General features: G+C 43.8%; 1 protein-coding gene across 1 annotated transcript in view; it reads right to left on the bottom strand.

Moving 5' to 3' along the window:
- LOC124612520 (tumor protein p53-inducible nuclear protein 2) overlaps positions 1-23,065 on the bottom strand; it is a 74,175-nt gene that overhangs the window by 11,696 nt on the left and 39,414 nt on the right. The window contains 3 exon segments of the mRNA XM_047140779.1: positions 206-278; positions 281-755; positions 6,045-6,173. Of these exon segments, the coding sequence (XP_046996735.1) occupies positions 206-278; positions 281-755; positions 6,045-6,168 (672 nt within the window). The 5' untranslated portion in view covers positions 6,169-6,173.

Raw genomic sequence — 23,065 nt, 5'->3', positions numbered from 1 at the left:
CTTGCTCTTCTCATCTCCTCAGTCTTCCACCTTTTGTGTGTGTGTGTGTGTGTGAGAGAGAGAGAGAGAGAGAGAGAGAGAGAGAGAGAGAGAGAGAGAGAGAAAGTCTAAATGAAACTAGAATTCCCTGTGAATTTTGTATAAATGAACTGCCAAAATAAAACAAAAGAACTGAGGTATAGGCACATACAGGAAGTTGACTCACCTTCTGACTGGACCTGAGCGTAAGCAGCTGCTGCTGCTGGCGGTGCTGCAGCGCGTACACATTGTGTCGCCTGGGCAGTGGCTGCACAGCGGCGGCTGGAGTGGCGGCGGGGGTGAGTGGTGGTCACGGGGACGGCGTGCCACTGCAGGTGTTGGGGGAGGTGATGGCGACAGTGATGGCGTGCGTGGCGCAGGCGATGGCGACGGTGGGGGCAGTGACTCGGAACGCCGGGGGGCAGGCGCGGGAGCGGCTGGTGGCGGGACGGTGGTGGGGGCACGTGCCGGCCAAGAGCGCTGGTACACGGACATGCTGGGGTGCTCGATGAGCAGGTCCTCCAATGGTGATGTCTCCATGTGCACGGGTCCTGCTGACGTGAAGCATGGCGGCGGTGTCACAAACCACGAGTCCTCGCAGGGCAGCGACGACGCAGAGGAGGCACGCGACAGGGACCGCGATCGTGCTGCCGTGGGCGTCGGTGTGCCGGACGGCCGCAGTACCAGCGACAGCGGCGGCGAGGTGGCGGAGGTGGACATAGAGGTGTCTGTGGCACCTGCAAACATGAAAATATGGGCTACAGGGGATTTGGCCGGGCACTGCCACATTCGGTCCTGGAGGCAAGTGTGTGTGCAGTCTGCCGCCAGGGCTGACTGTGGTACTGACTCAGCTGCTCACCTCACTCCTGTCTCTCAATGCTGGACCATGCTGCCATCTAAGTTATATACATATACTTTCAGAAAGGACAATTCAATAATATACAAGTGATATGCCAAAATATTATTACCTCCTGCTTAATAGCGTGTTGGTTTACCAATGGAATGCAATACACAAGCTATTCTGTGTGGCCAGAATTCGACAAGTCCTTCATAGGTTTCCAGTGGTATTGTGGCACAAGATGTCTACGCACAGGTCACACAATTCCCGTAAATTATGGGCTGGTGGTTTTTGGGCGCAGAACTGATGCCAGACGGCATCTCAGATCTGTGCCATTGGGTTTAAATTGTGAATTTGGTGGCCAAGACATCGAGAGTTCATTGTCTTCCTCCAACCACTGTGCCACAATAATGGCCTTGTGACATGGATAGTCATCCTGCTAGAAGTTGGCATTACCATCAGGGAAGAAATCCAGCACAAAGAGATGCAGGCTGTCATCTTGGTCCACAACTGTCAAGGTGACTTTCATTACTACTGCAAGTCCCACGAGCCCGGTGAATGTCCCCACCCACTAGTCATGTCCATGGTATGGCGCATGTTTCAAGCAGCCATTCAGTTGAATGCTGGCATATCTGGACACATCCATTAACCTGGTGTGACAAACACGATTCATCTGACAAGGCAACACATTTTCACTGATGCACCATCCAGTCTCAATGATCATCTGGTGCCCACTGCAACCACAGTTGACAATGTGCTTTGAAAAACTTGTGCCTGCACCAGCATTGCACTCTGTTTTCAGATCTGCTACAGATTGCGTACGATCCTGCTTTACAGGTTGGGCAAGCCTCTAATCTTCACACTCTGTGATGAGGCAGGGATGTCAAACACCTTGTCACCTATTCGTGGTTTCACCATCCTTTAACTAATTTCCATAGACACTCGTGTCAGTAGCAGGCGACCAGCTTCACCATTTCTGAGATGTTCAATTCTAGGTGCAGACCCAAAAGAATTTAGCTTTTACCAAAGTCACTTATGTCAGTGGATTTCCCCCATCTGCAAACTGTATCACCACTCGAACGATTTCCCATTCATCTCAGCTCCTCTTATACATACATCACACTTCCGTACAACATTGCTAATGTGACTGGAACAATCGTATAGTACTTGTGACTGTCGAGTGCATTTGGCACTGTGAAGTAGGGTGGCATGATAACCACGTGTGGGTGAAGTTAAGAGCGGAGGGTTCATTGTCAGATTAGAGGCCGACCACAGTCAGTGCAAGGCAGGCTGTGAATTAGACGTGGAGCATAATCCTGGAAGATGGAAACAATCGATGAAGGAAAGATAAACTTTTATCGTAACTAGCTCATATTTGATGTGTGTTGCGTGGTGCTACAGCATTACCAAATTGTGTGTCAGCTGCCAGGCCTCCCTTCCTCCGATACAGTTTGGCGAAAGGAAGAGAGTAGTGAGTGCCAAGCAGGTGAAAGCACTGCTGGAAGTGCCTGATGGCAGATCAAGACTGCACACAGCACTGTATGAAAATTGCAAGTGAACTCGTGCTTTCTTGCAGTGCAGTGGTGATGGCAGACAATTCATGTTAGACCTTCAGAGCTGTGAGTTGTGGAACAAGTTCCAAGATGTGAAGTACTAGCTGACAAGTTATTTTGAGCAGGCTGTATTGAATATAAATTTAAGTGTTAGTGAGTCTTTTCTGGAGGTATTTGTCTGGAGTGTAACCTTGTATGAACGTGAAATGTGGATGATAAACAGTTCAGACAAGAAGAGAACAGGAGCTTTTGAAATGTCATGCTAAAGAATTTGTGAAGAGGTAATGAGGAAAAATGAAATGGATGGCAGAACTTGACTAAAACAAGGGCAGAGATAATAGCAGACACGAGAGGCATGAAGGAATTGCCAATCTGGAAATGAAGGGAAGAGAAGAGGATAGAAATTGTAGAGGGAGGGAGACACTTGACTGGAATAACCATGTTAAAAGTGGATGTAGGTTGCAGTTATGCAGTCATAAAAGGCTAGCACAGGGTAGACTAGCATTGAGAACTGCATTAAACCAGTCTGCACACTGAAGACCATAATCACAACAGCAACTACTTCATGATTTCGCGGCAGCGTCAGGAGGGGGTATGACAGGGCAGGGCAGAGCATCCTGTCACTGTATTATTGCGACATCAAAAGGTTTCTTCATATAATCAGCGACCTGGCCAATGTGTTGTCCTTATGCCAAGACAGTGTGTAGCATGGTAAATGCAATATATAGTCAATCATTAGTAGGTTCAGAATGATGATTGGAAAGAAAGATGAGTCGCAGTTCATTCTGAAAAAGAATTCCAGCAGTCTTGTCTGGTGTGCCCCCCCCCCCCCCCGACATGTTTCATCCTTTCCAGTAAGTGGAAAGTAACCACTGTGGCAGCTTCAATGTTCGTCATGATTGATATCAAGTTTGAAGCATGTACACCACTGAATGTACGTACTTTCTGTGGTTTCCTTGATGGCTGCAGGTTGTAGGGAAGACATCCTACAGCAATAAGAATGCCTTTCTAATGGTGCATATGAACCTGTCTTTCATTTGAAGGGCAAAAGCGCCCGACCACATAGGACTGGGCTGATGAGTATGTGCTTCTTGAGGACATCATTTGTCTAGATGGCCATCTGATTCACAGTAGCTACTAAGGACTGTTGTTGACCTTCAGGGGCACCCATTATCTTATGCCACACAGAACGACCTAATCCACAACTTGGGGAAGAAATTTGTATTTTCACATGAGAACCCCACAGTTTGTGTGAATGTTCTGTTATGCCACTAATACAGGAACACCAACACAGGTTGAATGCCATCCTTGGCCCATGGCCAGATTCTCATTATCAGTAACAATATCACTCACTTCATTGTTGCCAGGGTACTTTTTTGTGACACATAATCACCACATGTTATTTTATGGATTTTGAATATTCCTAAACTTATGAACATAATGCTAAGAGACATTGACTAATATCCATCAGTAATGTAAAGCTTTTCTGAAACAGAAAGTTGTTGATATGAAGATTGCATGGTCTTACTGGAGATGGTATGACCGAATTTACAACAGCTTGGCCAACTGTAGTCTCCATTACATCATAAGTAGAAGTCAGTATACTTAGTGTCATATCATACGTAGCCCATTTCCAGCTTGTCCATGCTACTGTTCAGTGATACTGTTTTTTGTGGTCAATGATCCTGATATTCATGTCTCACCACAGGTAACATTATATGTGATGCAGCTGCCGTATAATTCCTAAAGATGTCATTGTTGTCCTTGCTGTGGGAAGTCATTCTGAGAATTCTTAAGTGTCCATTCTGCACCCTGTGATGCACATTCCCACTGCAGTGGACAGCTGTGAATGGTCACTTGTTTGGCATTTTTAATAAATCCTGAGTTGTGAATGCACTCAGTGCAAAGCACCAGAGTGTGTCCACTGGAGTGGATTATGTTCATTTGCAGCTTCAGGACAGTCTGAAAACGCCAAAGAAGTGATGTTAATAGCTGTTCACTGCAGTGGACATGTGCACCACAGCGTTAAATGTAGCTCATGTCTGTTGCTTGTAGTATATCCTTCTATTTCTGCTTGTCAACAGCTGCCTTTCAACATACATATGACACTGAAATGTTATCTGACCTACCATTCCCTCTCAAGAACACTGAACACACTTGGTCACAATATTTTTCCCTATTCTGCATGCGACGGATAGGGATGTCATCCCTTATGTTAGTGGAGCAGAGAAAAATTGTTTTATGCCTCTCCCTCACACATTAGGAAAATATTCCAGAAGTTCTAATGGCCAGGTTTCTCAGTCAAACTGTCATATGTGTAATGCGGTACTCTTTGCTTCCGAGAAGGATAAATTCTTTATGTAAGCTTTCTTCAAGTTGTCTTTCAAAAACCACAGTGCTTTGGAAGGTGTGGTCCAAATGGAGATGTATGCCCTTATCTTCCTCCAGCTTTTGAACTGACAGATATCTGGAGACGCGCAGGTAACCATGGACTTCAAACCATGGTGCATTTCATCATTTCTCACAAATACAAATCTCTGTCAAAAGAGGAAGCAACTGTGAACAGCAGTTGGCACAATATAATGAACTGTTACAAATCTGTTACCTCAAGGACAGCTCCGAGCCAGACACCTTGTAGCATGCATCCCACTGATCCAAAACATCACCATTTGCAACTTCAGTTATGTCAAGTGAGAGCTCATTGGAGCGCAGGGTGGCGGTCTGTTGGGTTTCCTGATGAAAGATGGTACTGCCTTGGTGCCAGTAATGAATGGCTGTATGTTGGTCAGATAGAGGCTAGTTAAGGGCCTGCAATCAACCTGTATGTGTGGCAGACACACTGGACCTACACCTGGAGTAGTTGTTGGTTGTGTGATTTTGTATGGCAGAAGGAACACTCTTCATGATCATCCCATGCACCCTGACTGCAATTTTGTACATCAGTCTGGTGATTCAACCCGTTGCACTCTACAGCATTCCAGGGGGTGTTTTCCAACAGCATAATGCTCACCCACATACTGCCGTTGTAACCTGACATGCTCTAGTGTGTCGACGTGTTGCCTTGGCCTGCTAGATCACCAGATTGTTTCCCATCCTAGATCACCAGATTGTTTCCCGTTGAGCACACATGGGACATCGTCCAACAATTCCAGCGTCATTCAAAACCAGCATTAATCACCCCTGTATTGACTGACCAAGTGCAACAGACATGGAACTCCATTCCACAAACTGACATCTGGCAATTGTACCACACAATGCTTGCAGTCATTCAACATTTCTGGTGGTCACACCATTTATTAATGCACCAGCATTTCACAATTGCAATGGCTTATCTCGTGCTTACATTTCCCCTTGATCTTGCAGTGTTAATAACTTACATATGTTACCAAAAAAAATGTATCCCTGGAATTTCATTATTCTATACGATTTATTTTTTTGTGTTAAGATTTTTTTCCTTCAGTGTATATCATTTCACTCAGAGGGTCTAGCACCATAGCATTGTGGGAGGGTCTTGGCAGCCAAGATGCTCATATAACAAAGGGGCCTGCACAACAAAAATCTTAAATAAAAATTGTCTTGCTTTATTGCTGTGATGTGAGATATCGTATTGCCGTAGAAATAGTTGATTGCCTTACCTGCAGTTTCGACTAGCAGCCAGTCATCATCAGTCTCAATGGCACGCAGCCGGACATCGGGTGCTACAGCCGCCTGCTCGGACGACTGGCTGCCCAGGAGGTAGCTCGCCAAGGTGCTCAACATGATGCCTAGAACAAAACACATACCATGCACTATGTATACTTGTGTTGTTCAAAGACACAATACAACTGTGTGTTACACCCTTAAGATCTCATCATCTTGTGTATCGTTTACAAGGTAACACAGAGACCCCATATGGGCCATGTTTACCAGGATGTAAAAATTTTACTCAAAAGTATTGGCACAACACTATGTAATGCAGAAGTAATCACTAGATCACACAAGAGGTGGAGCCACAAGTATAAAAAGATATGGGGAAAACCATGTTGTCAGTAGAGAAGTAATAACGGCAGAATAGGTCAGTCAGGAGAGCTCATTGACTTCAAAAGTGAGCTAATCATTGGGTGTCACCTGTGAAACAATTCCAATAATCACATTTCACCCCCTGTAAAGCTAGTCAAGACATCTGTTGGTGATGTGATTGTGAACTGGAAACACGAGGGACAACAGCCAAACTGAGACCAGGCACATCTCGCGCACTGATGGCCAGAGACTGTCGACCATTGCAGATGGTGGTTAAGAAATATTGCATGGAATCACCAGAAGGAATCATTCGCAAGTTCCAGAGTACTACCAGCAGCCCAGCTAGCACAGTAACTGTGGGTAGGGAGATAAAAATAATGTGAAATAATGGTCAAGCACCTCCTCATAAGTCAAACATTTGTGTAGCCCATGCTAAGCAGTGTGTCAGGTGGTGTAAAGATCAATAGTACTGGGCAGTGGATGATGGTAAACTAGTGATTTGTAGTGATGAATCACACTTCTACCCTGTGGCAATCCGATGTAAGGATTTTAGTTTGACAAATGCCTGGAGAACTTTACCTGCCATCACATGCAGCGCCAACAGTGAAGTATGGAAGTGGTGGTGTTATGGTATGGGGCATTTTCCACTCTTAGGATTTGGTCCTCATATTGCGCTTGAGAAAACTTGGGATGTGGAAGTATATGAACACATTTTAGAGCAGTGTGTTCTGTGTACAGTAGACGAACAGTTTGGAGATGACAATGCACCCTGAGGTAAAGCAATATACATGATAAAATGGGTTGTTGACAATAACATTTGTGAAGTGGACTGGCTCGCCCTAATTCCCGACATGAACCGACTGGGGTACGTTTGGGAGAGTTAGAATATCAACTTTGCTTCCAGACTCCAGTATCCAACATCGCCACAGTCCTTGGTTTCAGTTATTAAGGAAGAACGGGCTGTTGTTCCTCCACAGAATTTGACACCTCACCAAAAGTGTCACCAGCAGAGGTCAAGCCGGAATACGGGCGAAGGGTGCACGTACCCCACATTAATGTGCCCTGACTGGTATCTGGATACTTTTTCAGATAGGGTAGAATCCTCAGAAGCTTTGCAACACACCTAGAAGATTGCGGTGTCTGCAGCTATTGATGAGTCTCAGTCAGTGTCATTCCAAGGTTTTTTTGACATTTTGGAGGCAAAGTAAGCTCTTGTCGGAGGGCCATATGAGGCAGACTGAGAGAAATCACTTTTAAAGAGGACATATGCGTGGCTTAACTCCAAGACAAAGCTAAGCAATGATAAGACAAATTTGTGTAGAGCTTACACCTCTGAAGTCGCTGTTTCCGAATCAGCTGTGCATCGGAAGCTCACAGCATTCAGTCCTTGTATCATATGCCCAGCATAGTGTGCTCATAGCAGTGCAAACATGAGTAAGTTCACTGTGAAAGCAGCAGAGTCATGATTGTACAAGGAATGAATGACAGCACAAATGTGATCTTCGTAGACCAAACCCCCATTTTACACAATGGTTCTTGGTGTAGATTAGTCTGGAGAAAAATTTGAACCTAAGACAATCATTGGAGCATCATGGAAAGAGAAGAGTTTAGGGTGGCAGAGTCCTAGTGTGTGGAGTATCATGTTGTATGGGGGTATCTAGCTTGCTTCAGAGCTTTGTTGGTTTGTTAATGCTCAATACATGAATGAGATATTGTAATGACAGTGTGAATTTTCAGATGGGCAATTAAATCATTGTCTGTCCAGATGGAAGGTAATACCCATCCATATCAAATTGATCTAGGGTGAATCTCTCAGGTGTGGAGATATTTACAACACAGATTGACTAGCAAGGTCTGCAGGTCTGAACCCTAAAAGAGCGAAGATAACTGTAGAGAGGCGGCCATCATGAACTGTCCCAGACCTCTGCACATCTCATTCTCAGGAGTTCTTTCTAGTACCAACAGAGCTTCATGACAGCATTTCACTTCATTGTATGTGACAGTCAGTCAGGGATAACCATGCCAGCAGGAATAACCAAACCCCATAGCTTTGTTGTTTTATAAGAAATTTTCCTGTTTCATTACCATTTGATTTAATGCTTGGACGAAAGTTTTCCCATTGTCTCAGTTCCCAGCAATGTGGAGAATTTATCATGCGAGCTTTGTGAAGAACATCCACTATGAATATTGCTTTCGTGATTAATAAATTCTGCTTTCACTGTTAGTTCTTTAATGCCTTTCCTACATTCCGATCCCCTGTAAGAACGGCGGCGCTCACTTTTACTATTGTAACAAGTAAGCGCAGTTAGCAATGTTGACGTATAAACATGCCACAAGCGAATCTCAGTACATGAATAATACGCTTGGGGCGCTGCAGTAGATTCATTGCCCCGAGTTGTCGACTGAGACGAGGTAGCTCGAGTACAAGGGGGCGCGATACTGTTGTTGGCGGTGCTGACATTACTCCCCTGGGCAGAGGTCGGCACACGCGTGACCTTGGGGAGGCAGGCGGCTGCCGTCTTTTTCTGCCCCAGTTGCGCAACACGCTAGTGCGTCCTCAGCCCTGACGTTCGCGGATCCTCTGCGAATAGCACACACCTGCCCCATTTGTTTGGGCGCGCACAGGAATAGCTCCGCTCTTCGCCTGCCCCCCTTGTGGCTTCTGCCGGCCCACTGTGCAGCGGGATGCGTGCCAAACTTGTACAAGCCGTGTCCACAGGGTCCGCCCCGCGAACGCCATCCCTAACAGAGCACCTATATTGTTTCAACACAAAGCAGGCCGTGAGTTGCATATCTGCTGCCGGAACACTAATCACACGGCCAGAACAGTCAACTTTCGTGAATCACATCGAAACCAAGTCCCATTTCCAACTGGATAAAAAAATCGAAAACTTAATTAAGAAACAACTTATTATACGTACTATCGATGATTTTTGGGCTACTTCTATTTATTTGCTACCAAATACGTGCAATTTTCGTTTTGCCAGAAGTGCATCGCCTTAATTTATTGAGGCATATTCAGTGGTAGTACGTGTTGGTGTCTCTCGCACGTGTGTTACCGTTTTTCTGGTGACGCTATTCTCCTGCGTACAGCACGAACAAGGGGAGGCCACGATGTTGGGATCACAAATTTACATCAAACTTTATAGACCTTTAGCAGGCCATTAAAACATCATGTGCAAGCAGTAAGGTGCACTACTCTGGCAGTTCCGAGAAAATCGCGAGAGAGGTTTTATGCGTTTATTATGTAACCGATGTATGTTTGGGTAGTTGCCGAACGTTGGAGTTCATGGTGATTAAGTGGTTAGCGTTCGAGCGTCGAAAGACGAATATGGATGAAGCGACGGTTCGACTCCCGCCCAAATTTAACTTTAAATCTACATTTTTCTTTAAAAAAAAACATATTTACACGAAGTTTTAGTGAATTTCATGCTATTTGGATACCTACTATTCTTAATTAAATTTAATTATTAGAACAAACATATTGATAACTATCGACAAGTAAATGAAGAAGCGAATGCAGTTTCTCTGAAAAATATCCCTTTCGTGATTTGCGAAATCCCTTATACATGCAGTCAGGTAAGGTAACCCGCAACTACTTTGTACCTCGACGTTTCGAGCTGCAGACGAAAAGGAGTTCCCACTTTACAGTTAACCTGCGTAGCCGTGAGACGTTCCTAATGTAGCAAGAGCGAATAGTGTCGGTGCAATTTTTTTAACATCACAGAATTTACACTTATAATACAAAAATGAAGATTAGAGCGGGAGTCGGACCGTCGTCTTACAATCGTTCTTCTTCCGAAACTCGAACGCTAATCACATGACACCACTAACGCTAGCGTCTGGTAGCTACGCACAGATACATCGCTTACGTAACAGACGCGTAAAACTGCTCTTGTGATTTTCTCGGAATTGCCAGAGTAGTGAACCTTACTACTTGCACATTATGTTGTTTCAATGGCCTACTAAAGGTGAACAAAGTTTGAAGTAAATCCGTAATCCCAACATCGTGGATTGCCCTTGTAAGAATTCTCGTCAGCACAGCAGACATAGTAATAACGTATATAGTATCTGCGTTGTGTCAAATGACAACAAAATGAATTTCCCCTTGACACAACGTAATCAAAATAACCCAGAAGACATGCATAGTATGAGCATATATGTGATCGCAGAAAACGAGCTTCATTCCAGGCCTCGTATACAGGGAAATTATTTCCTTAATGTTATCATTTACTGTCGAGTAGAAAGTAAAAAGCCAACATCGCACAACTGCCGATAGTTCCAGAAAAAGACGTTGAAGTTTTAATTATAAACTATACCTGTTAGATGTCAAGTTAATTCGTTTTCTGAAGCAGCTCCTTGTATGCACTCGTTGCAAAGATAGTAGCTCCCAAACAGAAAACTTTGTTTTGTAGTTTGCAAAGAGTGTATTTGTAGTTAAGATAAAATTGCGTTTAGAACTGAATTCTGTAGTGACTCCCCTTGTAGTTATATCAGAAGATGGAGTCATCGGTTTGGAAGCATAGATTTTATTTGTAAAGGGGAGAGTACGGGGAGGCCTCAGCCGAATGGTAAACGTCGACAGCCTGGTCTCAGATAAACCAAAGAAATCTATTACAAGAGATATTCGTGAACTATCAATACCAGTGAGGTCTCTGCAGAGAAATTTAATTAAGGGAACACTTGCAACAGCAGCCTCATATTTTACGGTTGTTACAAGTTATAAACCATACTGAATGGAAGATGTCAAGAGAGAAATTTATGTTGAAGCCGTGCTACTGTTTTATTACTTTCCCCTGCTGTGCAGCGTATAGAATGTACACATTCTGAAGCTGCAGCAGTTTTTATTCCGTTTTCGACATCTTCCCAGTCAAGGATTGGTGTTCGCTGCCGTGACATTTGTTATGTTGTGAAAGCTCGTCCCTGGCTCGTTGCCAGCACCAAGTATATATAGCGCAGCTCACAGCTGGGGCCTGCGTGCTGTGGCCACCTGACCGCAGCGTCTCACAGGGACAAAGGACGCGGCAAAATGGCTTCTCGCCGCTACCTACCTCGGTCGTTAACCCGATAATGGTCCGTTGAGAGTTCCAGATAACTATTTTCTGTTCGTAGAAGCCGCTCTAATATACAATTACACCATTCTGTCACAACTGATAACATGCGAATTTTAGGAAATTAAACACCATGTTGGTGTTTATGAAAACAACAGCTACATATTCACGAATATGTTGGTATTCAGAAATAACACAGCTGTTACCAAGTATTCGTTATTTGTTATTCGTTACTGGTTACTTTCATTATGACCTAGCTGTACAAAGTCGAGGAGAAGCAGCAGTTCAGAGTTCCTGTGGAAGACGCAATGACTCTGATTTGTACAATTTACCATAGGAAGATCGATGTTTCCTGAGTATGCGGCATTTACAAAAATGTTATGAACTTCCCTTCGAAGAAAATGAAATTTTTATTTTCTACTACTTCGCTAAAAAAATGTTGTTTGTTTATTTCCATTTCGTGATTGTGCTACACTATAACCAAAGATTCTAAAGTATCACTGATGTGAATTATATTAATATTATACAAATATGATGTTGCTGAAATACGTTCTCTGCAGTAACCTTTTAGATCACAAGTAAATTTTAAATTCTTGCAAGCAGATTGAGCGTCCTGTCAAAACGACTGTGGTAAAAATCGTACGCAAGCCAAACTAATCTATCTCTGGTCGATCTTGCGTACTAGTGTGTACTCATTGGCCTGGTGAGAACGAATTCCATGGAATTGCATGCAAGAATAAACGATTGGAGAAACGGAATATCGATAAAGCACTTAGAAGCTTGAAAAATTTGTGAGTACTCGCGTTTTGCAATAGTTTTAGTGTTTTGGCCTAAAGATTTCTCGCCGTAAACGGCCATTTTATTTGGTCTACAGTACTACTTCGTACTGGGTGGTTGTTAACGCTGCAGTGGGAAATATTTTCAAGTTTATTTTGTGATTTGTGTGCAAGCGTTACGATTTCGGAATATCAACACACATTTGGGGTGGGTTAGAACAATACAAAATGTAGCAATAAACTGGTTTGTTCAACCTAATTACTAATAACAGTGATACAAAGAAAAAGGAATCCGCTCGCACAAACATTGTAGTACAATACTAAATTTTTAGAAGATTCCACCTGAATATAGAATAGACTGCCCTCTGTAAGCATCACTGTGAGTAACGTGATGTATAACTGATAAGAGAGCAATTTCATTGTTACGTGGCGTAGGTGGCTTATTCCATTGTCTAATTGGTAAATCTTTATTCCATCGTACTGACTCCTTTCTCATACAAAGCGTTGAGTCACTCTTGTACTGTTTCTAGATAAAAATAACGTGGTTGACAAGTAGTTGCGTACAGGACTGCCAGCATAGCACAAAGCAGTGGTCTTGGTCACCCTTTGTGTTCTGTTCAGTGTTTTCATATAACTGGAAAGCGTCAGTTGCCGGTTGCTACAACCGAGAGTGACAATTGCTCTGTTTCGTCTCCGATGTGGGTTCGTTTGTGTGTGCAAAATGCGTGTTTTAAAGAACAGAAAGGTGGGAAGCTAACAGTGAAGGTGAACAGAAAAGTTCAAATGGCTCTGAGCACTATGGGACTTAACACCTATGGTCATCAGTCGTCTAGAACTTAGAACTACTTAAACCTAACTAACCTAAGGACATCGCACAACACCCAGTCATCACGAGGCAGAGAAAATCCCTGACCCCGCCGGGAATCGAACCCGGGCGTGGGAAGCGAGAACGCTACCGCACGACCACGAGCTGCGGACAGTAGAAAAGTGACTTGGCTTCTGTTAGCTTGGAAAGTGAACTCAGTAACGCACATTAACGGGGAACGTGCGGGTGTATTCAGCACGGGAAGCTGTTGCCGCGTTAGCCATATTTGCACGCGCGCCCTCTAAGGTGCTTAGCTCTACTCGATTGTCTATTACTACCACAGTACCACGGTCTAAAAGCGATGCTTCAATCATTACCACAGTACCACGGCCTAAATGCGATGCCTCCTTCTATAAAGTTGTGCAGTTTGGCGGTGAAACGACACTAACGTCATGCAGCATATGCCGTGAGATCAAAGGCCAATTTTCCATCCACTATCTACATAATTTACAAAATCGTTATTTTATTTTTTGTGTCTGAAGCGTTCGTTGTAACATTAGGAGAAGTGATGATGCTAAAATGAGCGTTAACGAGGAAAAACTCGCGAATCATATTACGAGAGTTACAGTGCATTCATTTCAAAAATCATCAGAAGCTGATTATAACTGCAGGTTTACTCATTAAGAAGTCTGTTTCCATAATTACGCCATTCGCCTGTATTGTTATTCTACATTGAGGTGACGTAAGTCATGGGATGGCTATATGCACATATACAAACGGCGGTAGTATCGTTACACAAGACAGTGCAATGGCGGAGCTGTCATTGTACTCACGTCATTCATGCGAAAACGTTTGCGACGTGATTGTGACAGCACGACGGGAAATCAGACTTTGAACGCGAAATGGTAGTCTGAGGTAGGCGCATGGAACATTCCATTTCGGTAGTCGTTAGGGAATTCAACATTCCAATGTCAGGAGTATGCCGAGAATATCAAATTTCAGGCGTTAGCTCTTACCACGTACATCGCAGTGGCCATCGGCCTTAACGACCGAGAGCGGAGGCGTTTGAATAGAGGTGTCACTGCAAACCGTGAAATAACCGTAGAAATCAATGTGAGATGTACGACGAAAGTATCCGTTAGGGCAGTGTGGCGATATCTGGCGTTAATGCGCTATGACAGCAGGTGGCCGACGCGAGAGCATTTGGTAACAGTACGATACCGCTTGCAGCGCCTCTCCTGGGCCCGTGACCATACCGGTTGGATCCCAGACGACTGGAAAATCGTGGCCTGGTCAGCGATTTCAGTTGGCAAGGGGCGACGGCAGGGTTCGAGTGCGGCGCAGACCCGACGGAGCCGTGGACCCAAGTTGTCAACAAGGCACTATGTAAGCTGTTGGTGGTGGTGGCTCCTTTAATGGTGCGGACTGTGCCGACTGGGTTCTCTGGATGTTCGGCCACTTGGAGATCTTTTGCAACCATTCATGGATGTCATGTTCCCAGACAGTGATGGAAATTTTATGGATGACAATGCGCCATGGCACCAGGGCTCAGCTGTTCGCGAGTGGTTTGAACAACATTCTGGATAATTCGAGCGAATGAATTGGCCATCTATATCGTCCGACATGAATGCCCTCGAACAATTATGGGACATAATCAAAAATGGTTCAAATGGCTCTGAGCACTATGGGACTTAACATCTGTGGTCATCAGTCCCCTAGAACTTAGAACTACTTAAACCTAAGTAACCTAAGGACATCACACAACACCCAGTCATCACGAGGACATAATCGAGAGGTCAGTTTGTGCACAAAATCCTGCACTAGCAACACTTTCGCATTTATGGAATATTTGCGCAAGGGACTTACAAGCGACTTGTTCAGCCCATGCTACGCCGAGTTGCTGTACTAGGCGGACAAAGGGATGTCCGAGACGACGTTAATAGGTATCCCATGAGTTTTTGTCACCTCGGTGTAAGTCTTATCAGATACTTCCAAACAACGGTGTGAATATATTGAAATCTTTGGTGCAATACACCAATCACACTGCTGTTCACTTAAATGTGCTGATTGTCTTACTGATTCTCAAGCAGTTGTCCTGACAGTGAATAAAATTGATCAGGTTTTTCGTGTATTTTTAATTTTAATCAGCAGAATACATATGCAGACTTGTATAATTTAAAGGAAATTTTTGTGCTTTTCCTTTGTGATAAAGAGAAATACAAAGTTTGTGATTATTCACTCCGTTCCAGCCTAATGCAAACATTTAACGAATTTATCGTTTCCTCACCTACGATATTCGTCTGTCAGCAACAGCCGGCCGGAGTGGCCGAGGGTTCTAGGCGGTACAGTCTGGAACCGCTACGGTCGCAGGTTCGAATCCTGCCTCGGGCATGGATGTGTGTGATGTCCTTAGTTTAGTTATGTTTAAGTAGTTCTAAGTTCTAGGGGACTGATGACCTCAGATGTTAAGTCCCATAGTGCTCATAGCCATTTGAACCATTTGTCAGCAGCATTTCATGCCCTCAGGACCACTCCATTGCTCACGCGACACATGACAACAACAAAAATAGACAAGACAGCAAATGAAAGCTTTCTTGTGCTGCTAGTGAAAAGGACACACACTTCCTTTAATGGTTGTCCAGAAAACCAGCGGAATACAAGAGAAAACTAGCGAATGCGAACAGGCGTAATGCAGTTTGCTCTCGCTCATGTACCGTTTACACCAGAAAGAATTCTCATTCGCTTTTGTTAACTCCGGTGCAAACCAGGCATGACAGAAACGAGGAGCAGTTTCGCCATTATTTTGAACTGTGTCGTTAGCCTGAGCCAGATACGAGCGTATCTGTTTACTGTAAACGATCCTCTTCCTGGCAGTTAGATACTAACGATGGATATTTCTTACACGCCAGTATTCGAAAGTGCTACCTCAGGGTTGAGCACTACTACAGAATCGTTCTTCGCCGATCTCGGCTGTGTATGCGCGCTGTTGCATTGTGCTGCAACGCTCAATATTCAATCGCGAGCGCTCGTAGACTGCAATCTATAAATGGTGAGCTGGCACAGCTCGAGCCGGCCGTTCAGCTGTGCCTTCACCCCTGAAGGGGCTGGTATACAGCTGTGCGTGTGTGTGTGTGTGCGCGTACTTCCCGGTCACGCAGCGCTGGCACACAAAGCGACACGCGCCGCTAGCCGCGGGCCGCTGGGTCCGTGCGTGCCGCACACAATGCAGACACCCGCAAATGAGCGACCCGGAAAAGGCAGGCGTGTGGCCGGCATACTTCCAGGAGAAACGCTCGCGTCGTTGTCACACCGTTCTGCAGCACTAAAAAAAACCATGAAACGTATAGACCACTAAAAACATGGTACGGAAGTAACCGTAAAAACACCACCACTAATAAATACGGTCAGTCTGACACTAACCAGTTAAGACTTCAGCTCCTATATATCATTCTGTATGGCCCCAACAACGAGCCTTTCAGAACGTTCCGGGGTGACAGATCACACTCAGCAATCACTTATGACTTAATACCACAAAATCAGCGCGCAACGAATAGAGAGATTAAGTTCTATCAGAACTAGCAGTAGGCTACAGTAGAAGCTGACCATAGAAGAAAATTAAGCAAACTTGTCCTCAACACGAATGTTGTATGAACGCTAATGCATTGTCCTTTTGTGTGTAGTATGCCCTTTACCTTCGAACTGAACTACCCATCTAGTTCCAGGGTAACGTGCAATGTAATGTGGTCCACGAATCGTTTGTGCAGCTTGCCATTTTTCACCAAAAAAAATCACTGCCAGAGGTGAAAAAGCCGGTAACGGATAGAAACAAATACTCGGACTGAAAGCCGAACCTTTTTATTTGAAGTCTGACACATATACACCAAGTGCCACAGAAGTTTAAAAATCGATCGCTCATATGAAAACGGAGCTTGAAATGAATCTTTCTGCAACAGAACACGACTTACTGCAAGCAAGAAGTTCTGCAACTAAAATGCATTCCAAACGATGCGCAGTAAGCACCTCCCCAATTACCCACAACCAGCTTTTCTCGAGTAGCCAGACAGTGCACCTGGTATACAAGCGATAACTTAGATGCTCGGAAATCTTTCAAATGGCGCAAAAAAAGCTTGGCACTACAAATAGTAATCTCGATTTAAAATTGTTATAATCTTAACAGTAAGATAATTACGTGTCATGAAATATTAATTAATTTGTAAACACAAAGAAAACGCAGAAAATCGTAAATATCATACGAAAATAAGTCAAATCCGTCGTCATCCAGAAAGCAGTCTTTCCAACCTACAACTGTTGCAGATGACAAATGGTTCAAATGGCTCTAGAACTTAGAACTACCTAAACCTAACTAACCTAAGGACATCACACACATCCATGCCCGAGGCAGGATTCGACCTGCGACCGTAGCGGTCGCGCGGTTCCAGACTGAATCGCCTAGAACCGCTCGGCCACTCTGGCCGGCTGCAGATGACAAGATGAAAAGTACATTAGTAGTAGTACTGTTAACAAAGAACATTCACTGCATTTGTTTTGGGCAAATCTATTTGTTTTATTGTTTTTCTATAAATAGTTCTCCGAGCGTAAGTATCGTAAGACAATGCTACTGTATACAGAGTAATAGTAAACGTGTGTCACACTCTCTAGTTAAAAGTATATCATCACAAGTTTGGCTGACATGTTTTCTCTCCGATTTTATGAACAATTTGAGAGAGTGCTATCCTTCTACGATATTTCTATGCAGTAAAAATAAATGATCAGTCCTCCGAAGATAGCTCGTGTGTCAATGAAGGAAAAATAAAGGAAAAGAGAATTTCATAAGGTAGAATTTTGTTAACAAAGGTATTCATTACTAATTCCCGTGTGCTATGCCGTTTGGAATGGGTCCATTTAGCGAACTTCAGAAACACCGTCCAGGTGTTTTAAACTCACTAAAAGACTGTTTCACTGGTGGACAATGATGGGACCTTCACAACCTACCGCAGATATCCGTTTGTCGAAATTGGATTATGTATCAAAACTTTAATGGCTTCCTTCCTTCATCTGTCTACAGGGTGCTACAAAAAGGTACGGCCAAACTTTCAGGAAACATTCCTCACACACAAATAAAGAAAAGATGTTATGTGGACATGTGTCCGGAAACGCTTAATTTCCATGTCAGAGCTCATTTTAGATTCGTCCACGTACGCTCAGTGGAGCACGTTATCATGATTTCATACAGGATACTCTACCTGTGCTGCTAGAACATGTGCCCTTGCAAGTACGACACAACATGTGGTTCATGCACGATGGAGCTCCTGCACATTTCAGTCGAAGTGTTCGTACGCTTCTCAACAACAGATTCGGTGACCGATGGATTGGTAGAGGCGGACCAATTCCATGGCCTCCACGCTCTCCTGACCTCAACCCTCTTGACTTTCATTTATGGGGGCATTTGAAAGTTCTTGTCTACGCAACCCCGGTACCAAATGTAGAGACTCTTCGTGCTCGTATTGCGGACGGCTGTGATACAATACGCCATTCTCCAGGGCAGCATCAGCGCATCAGGGATTCCATGCGACGGAGGGTGGATGCATGTATCCTCGCTAACGGAGGACATTTTGAACATTTCCTGTAACAAAGTGTTTGAAGTCACGCTGGTACGCTCTGTTGCTGTGTGTTTCCATTCCATGATTAATGTGATTTGAAGAGAAGTAATAAAATGAGCTCTAACATGGAAAGTAAGCGTTTCCGGACACATGTCCACATAACATATTTTCTTTCTTTGTGTGTGAGGAATGTTTCCTGAAAGTTTGGCCCTACCTTTTTGTAACACCCTGTATAAATTATGGGCTCATTTCAGCACGACAGTATCAGTGTCTCAGATTTTGGCTTCGCTATGAACAGAAGGCCTGTTTCGCGGCGGCCTAGAGAAGATGTCTCTGAAGTTAACGTGCAGCATAGTGTATTCAGGACGGGAAAATTAAGTCGTCGTCCGCGGCAGGAAGGCCAGTAGCGTGTGGGACAGACGGAGATGAGGGCAATTAGGTGACCTCGGTCCACATAGCGCCTGTCGCCTTCATTGTGTGCGCCGCGGAGCGTCTGACGTCACGACACAGGTCGCTCCACGGTGAAATGTAATTTATACGAACACAGTTCTATCAAACCCAGTATCCACCACCTCAGCGTTGCTTCTAAGAATACAGTCACCACCAATCACTCCACATCCACTGTTGGATAAAGACCTTTCCGAGTCCTCCATCCACGTAGTTCTGCGTGGTTTCTAATGTTACCTGCCAATTTTCCGTTAGGTCGTCTTTCCTCACAGAATCCAGCAAAGAACTTCCGTCTGCCATCCATTCCTACGGCCATATGCCCCATCAACCCCCAATTTCCACCACAATAATAATTACATCGTCCACTTCAGTCTGTCCACTCATTATTTTGTTGTGTTTTCATGTGCCTTCTGGTAATCCCCAGTATCCATCTCTGCGTTGCTCACTGGCGAATTCTCACTTTCTTTTAATGGATTTCACATTAAGATGCCATGTCTCACTGCCGCAAATAAAAACTGATAATACTCAGTACTTGTAAACTTTGCTTTTGTACTATTTTCTTTTCGATTTGTTCACTGTAAATTATTTTAGTCTTTCATGATTGATTTCAGGCCTTTTATACATAATGCTGGAGAAGAGGCCGTATCTGATTTCAAGAGGTACCTGTGTTAAGAATGTTATGTTATATTCCTCGGCATAAAGAATACCAGCGGAAAGGTTATGAACAACCGTCTCCTGCGACCTCGATAAAGACGGAATGTAAAACTGTAATGATCGTTCCTACTGACTACGAATGTAAATTTATAGTAAGTATGCAGTCTGCACAACTGACATTTTCTCTCTCTCTCTCTCTCTCTCTCTCTCTCTCTCTCTCTCTCTTCCTCTTCTTGGATGGGCCAGGTCAAGTAAGTATGATGTAGAAATCCTCATTCGTTGTTCTTTTCTTTTCTTTTCTTCCAATACTCCCCCGTCCGTTCGCTTTGTTTTTCTTTCTGTCTTCTGACCATTCTAGATCAGTTTTTCTCATTCTCTTACCATGGAATCTTTCAGTATTCAACACTTTTCTGTCAGTTGTTATCCCACGAATATGTTACAGTCATTTTGGTTAAACTACGATCTTAACAATCAATATAAATTTCCAAAAAATAATCGTCTTCTTTTTCTCATTACAGGCAATACGTTTTTCATGTTTCGATAAATTTCATAGTTTCTTCGTAATTTCCAGCCTATCACAAGCGCCTGATGATTCGCCTTTCTACTATTTCTAATTTATCTAAATTATAATTTAATTCTAGACATTCGCGGACATATAGACATTCTGGGCACAATATTGTATTGTAATGCCTCATTTTTGCGTTTTAAGACATTTTTTATTGATTAAATCACATTCCCTTCCCTTTTTATGTATCCTGAAACACTATAAGTTTTTCCAGGCCACTTTCTTGGTTTATCTACATACGATATTTGAATTTTTTAACAAATTTTTTGGCAAATATCAGTTTTCAGAAATTTCGCTGCCATTTTTACTGTTGGTTAACTTTTTTTCCCTGCAGAAATTCTTGAGCCGATCCTATTGCTATTTTTTTCTAAAGGGTTAACTTGTAGCACAGCGAATGTCACGTCTTCAGAAAATATAGCAAAGTTACCTGCAAATGCGAGACAGTTTATTCCACTATTTTTGTTTCCTCGTCCCAGCCTTACAGTTTATTATTATTATTATTATTATTATTTGCGTCGAGATCCTGGGTCACGGAAAGCATTCTGCGTCGATTAAGGATTTCGTCATTTTTTCTCCATGGAGTCTCTATTTTCACTCCACTTTGTCCCTTGTTTCTTTGGGACTTCAGCCTCTGGCCTCACATTCCACTTGGGTATCTTGTCTCTGAACATGTTTCTGCCTTAAGTGTCTATTGGATCGATCTGTGCTTTTTCTAGGTCAAGTTGACTTGTGTGGTCCAGGATACTGTTGACCAGACCCGTTGCGTGTATGTCAGAATTTTGTAGGTGACTCTTGTTGGCAGCTGATCTGCCTGTAGAACTTCAACCTTCTTTTTCTGGTATCTGCTGCTATGATTTCTCCGTGGTTTTCCTAGAGTGTAATCAGTCCTGCTGTCAATTTTGCGTCTTTCCTTCTGTGTGCTTTCCATGTCGCTTTTCGTTTGCAGTGTTAGGCTCTTGCATACAGTATTTTAGGCTCGATACTGTATTATTATTATTATTATTATTATTATTATTATAAGACCCTATGCATGCAACAATTAAATGTAGTTGAGCGAGTAAGTAATGAGGCCGAATCGAATTTGAGAAAAAACAAATGTATGGCACAATATGACTAAAAAAGAGAATCGGTTGATGGGACACAACCTGAGCCATCAACAAACCGATAGCTTGGTGTAGGAGGGAAGTGTGTGGGACGGGATAAAAACCATAGAGGGAGACAAAGGGATGAATACGAGAGTAAGCAGGCTCAAATGGATGGTAGACTGCAGTAGTTGATTTAAGGTGAAGAGGCTTGCATAGGATAGACTGGCTTGGAGAGCTGCATCAAACCAGCCTTCGAAATAACGAAAAGCACCTCGCGTATTCCTCCTACATGTCTACATTAGTAACGAAACGCCCCGTCGTATACACATCTATATTATGCTGGTCATCTTACAGTGTGTGGCTGACGGTTCTCCGTGTACCTTTACCATTTCCTCCCTTTTCTCTTATTAGAGCCGAAAAACTGACCAGAACTGGGAAAGAATAAGGAAAGAAATCGGCCTTTGTCCCACCATCGTAACTATCGCGACATGGAACTGTACGGAACCCATGAAAAATTTAATTTGGTTTTGAACGATGCACTACAATGCTCGGTACATGCTGGCTAAGTTTTCCTGCCTGTCTTAGTACGATCGGTGGGATATGAACCATCATGTCCAGGAGTACCGCGAGCGGCCTCCAGGCGGCTTTGTGAATGTTAGGTCAGTCCAGTCCAGTCCAGTCCAGTGCAGCACAGCACCTAGCCGCCTGGCGTGGCCTAGGCAGCACAGAGAGAGACGGGCAGGCAGGCTGGCGGTGCGCCCACGCTACCCGGGTATTAATACCTCTTACGTCAGGGGCCGCGGTTCGATAGCGGCCTGTCTGCAGGAAGCGCAGGCCATCATCCGTTCCGGCGAAGCATTCAGCCCCCACCCGAAAGGACGTCGTTTGAATCTTGTCACCCCTCAACAGATTTCTCACTCAATTTCGTCCCAGTATTGTTCTCCTGTTCACGTTCTGTTTTGTCTTGTCTTGTCTTGCATATTTTAACACAAAAAAGCTTTCAAGTTGTAGACGCAGGTGAACTGTTTGGATTCCAACTCGCTAGATTTCCGATACGCGTTCCAATTTACAACACACAGCCGACTGATGACCAAGATACAGTCTTACGGTGTATCTACACAGATATCTGATCGGCTCGAAGAAATTGTAAGATGTCAAATCTAAACACCTTCTGCCGTCTAAATTTCCAATTATATTGTATTTGTGCAATTACGCCATCTTCAGGCCCCCTGAATGACGTGTAGGAAGAATCTCACGTCCTGCACAGTCGAAGTAGGAGCCAGCCTACAGTCCATGGTCTCCGCTGTGACTGAATGCTGGCCCTTACTTCGAATGTGCAGGAGGTGGGATTCTTCCTACACGTCATTCAGGCGGCCTGAAGATGGCGTAATTTAAAGCTAAAACCGGTTGCACAAATAAAATAAAACTGGAAATTTAGATGGCAGAAGTCGTTTACGTTTGGCATTTTATACTGAACAGCCGACGTCCCATAACCATCCTGTATAAAGATTGACTTACAGATACAAAGAATTTTTAGTTGATGTAACCGAATGCAATACACCAACCTGCCAATATTCAGCAGAAACGAAACGGCTTAATAGTGATCGTTAATGGCCTCAGTTTTATGAGCGTTATATTAAATAGGATCAGCAGCGCTCTTTGATTGTGCGCTTA

This window comes from Schistocerca americana, chromosome 4, assembly GCF_021461395.2.
Source record: "Schistocerca americana isolate TAMUIC-IGC-003095 chromosome 4, iqSchAmer2.1, whole genome shotgun sequence".
NCBI classification, from domain to species: domain Eukaryota; kingdom Metazoa; phylum Arthropoda; class Insecta; order Orthoptera; family Acrididae; genus Schistocerca; species Schistocerca americana.
This window is presented reverse-complemented; position numbering and strand designations above follow the sequence as displayed.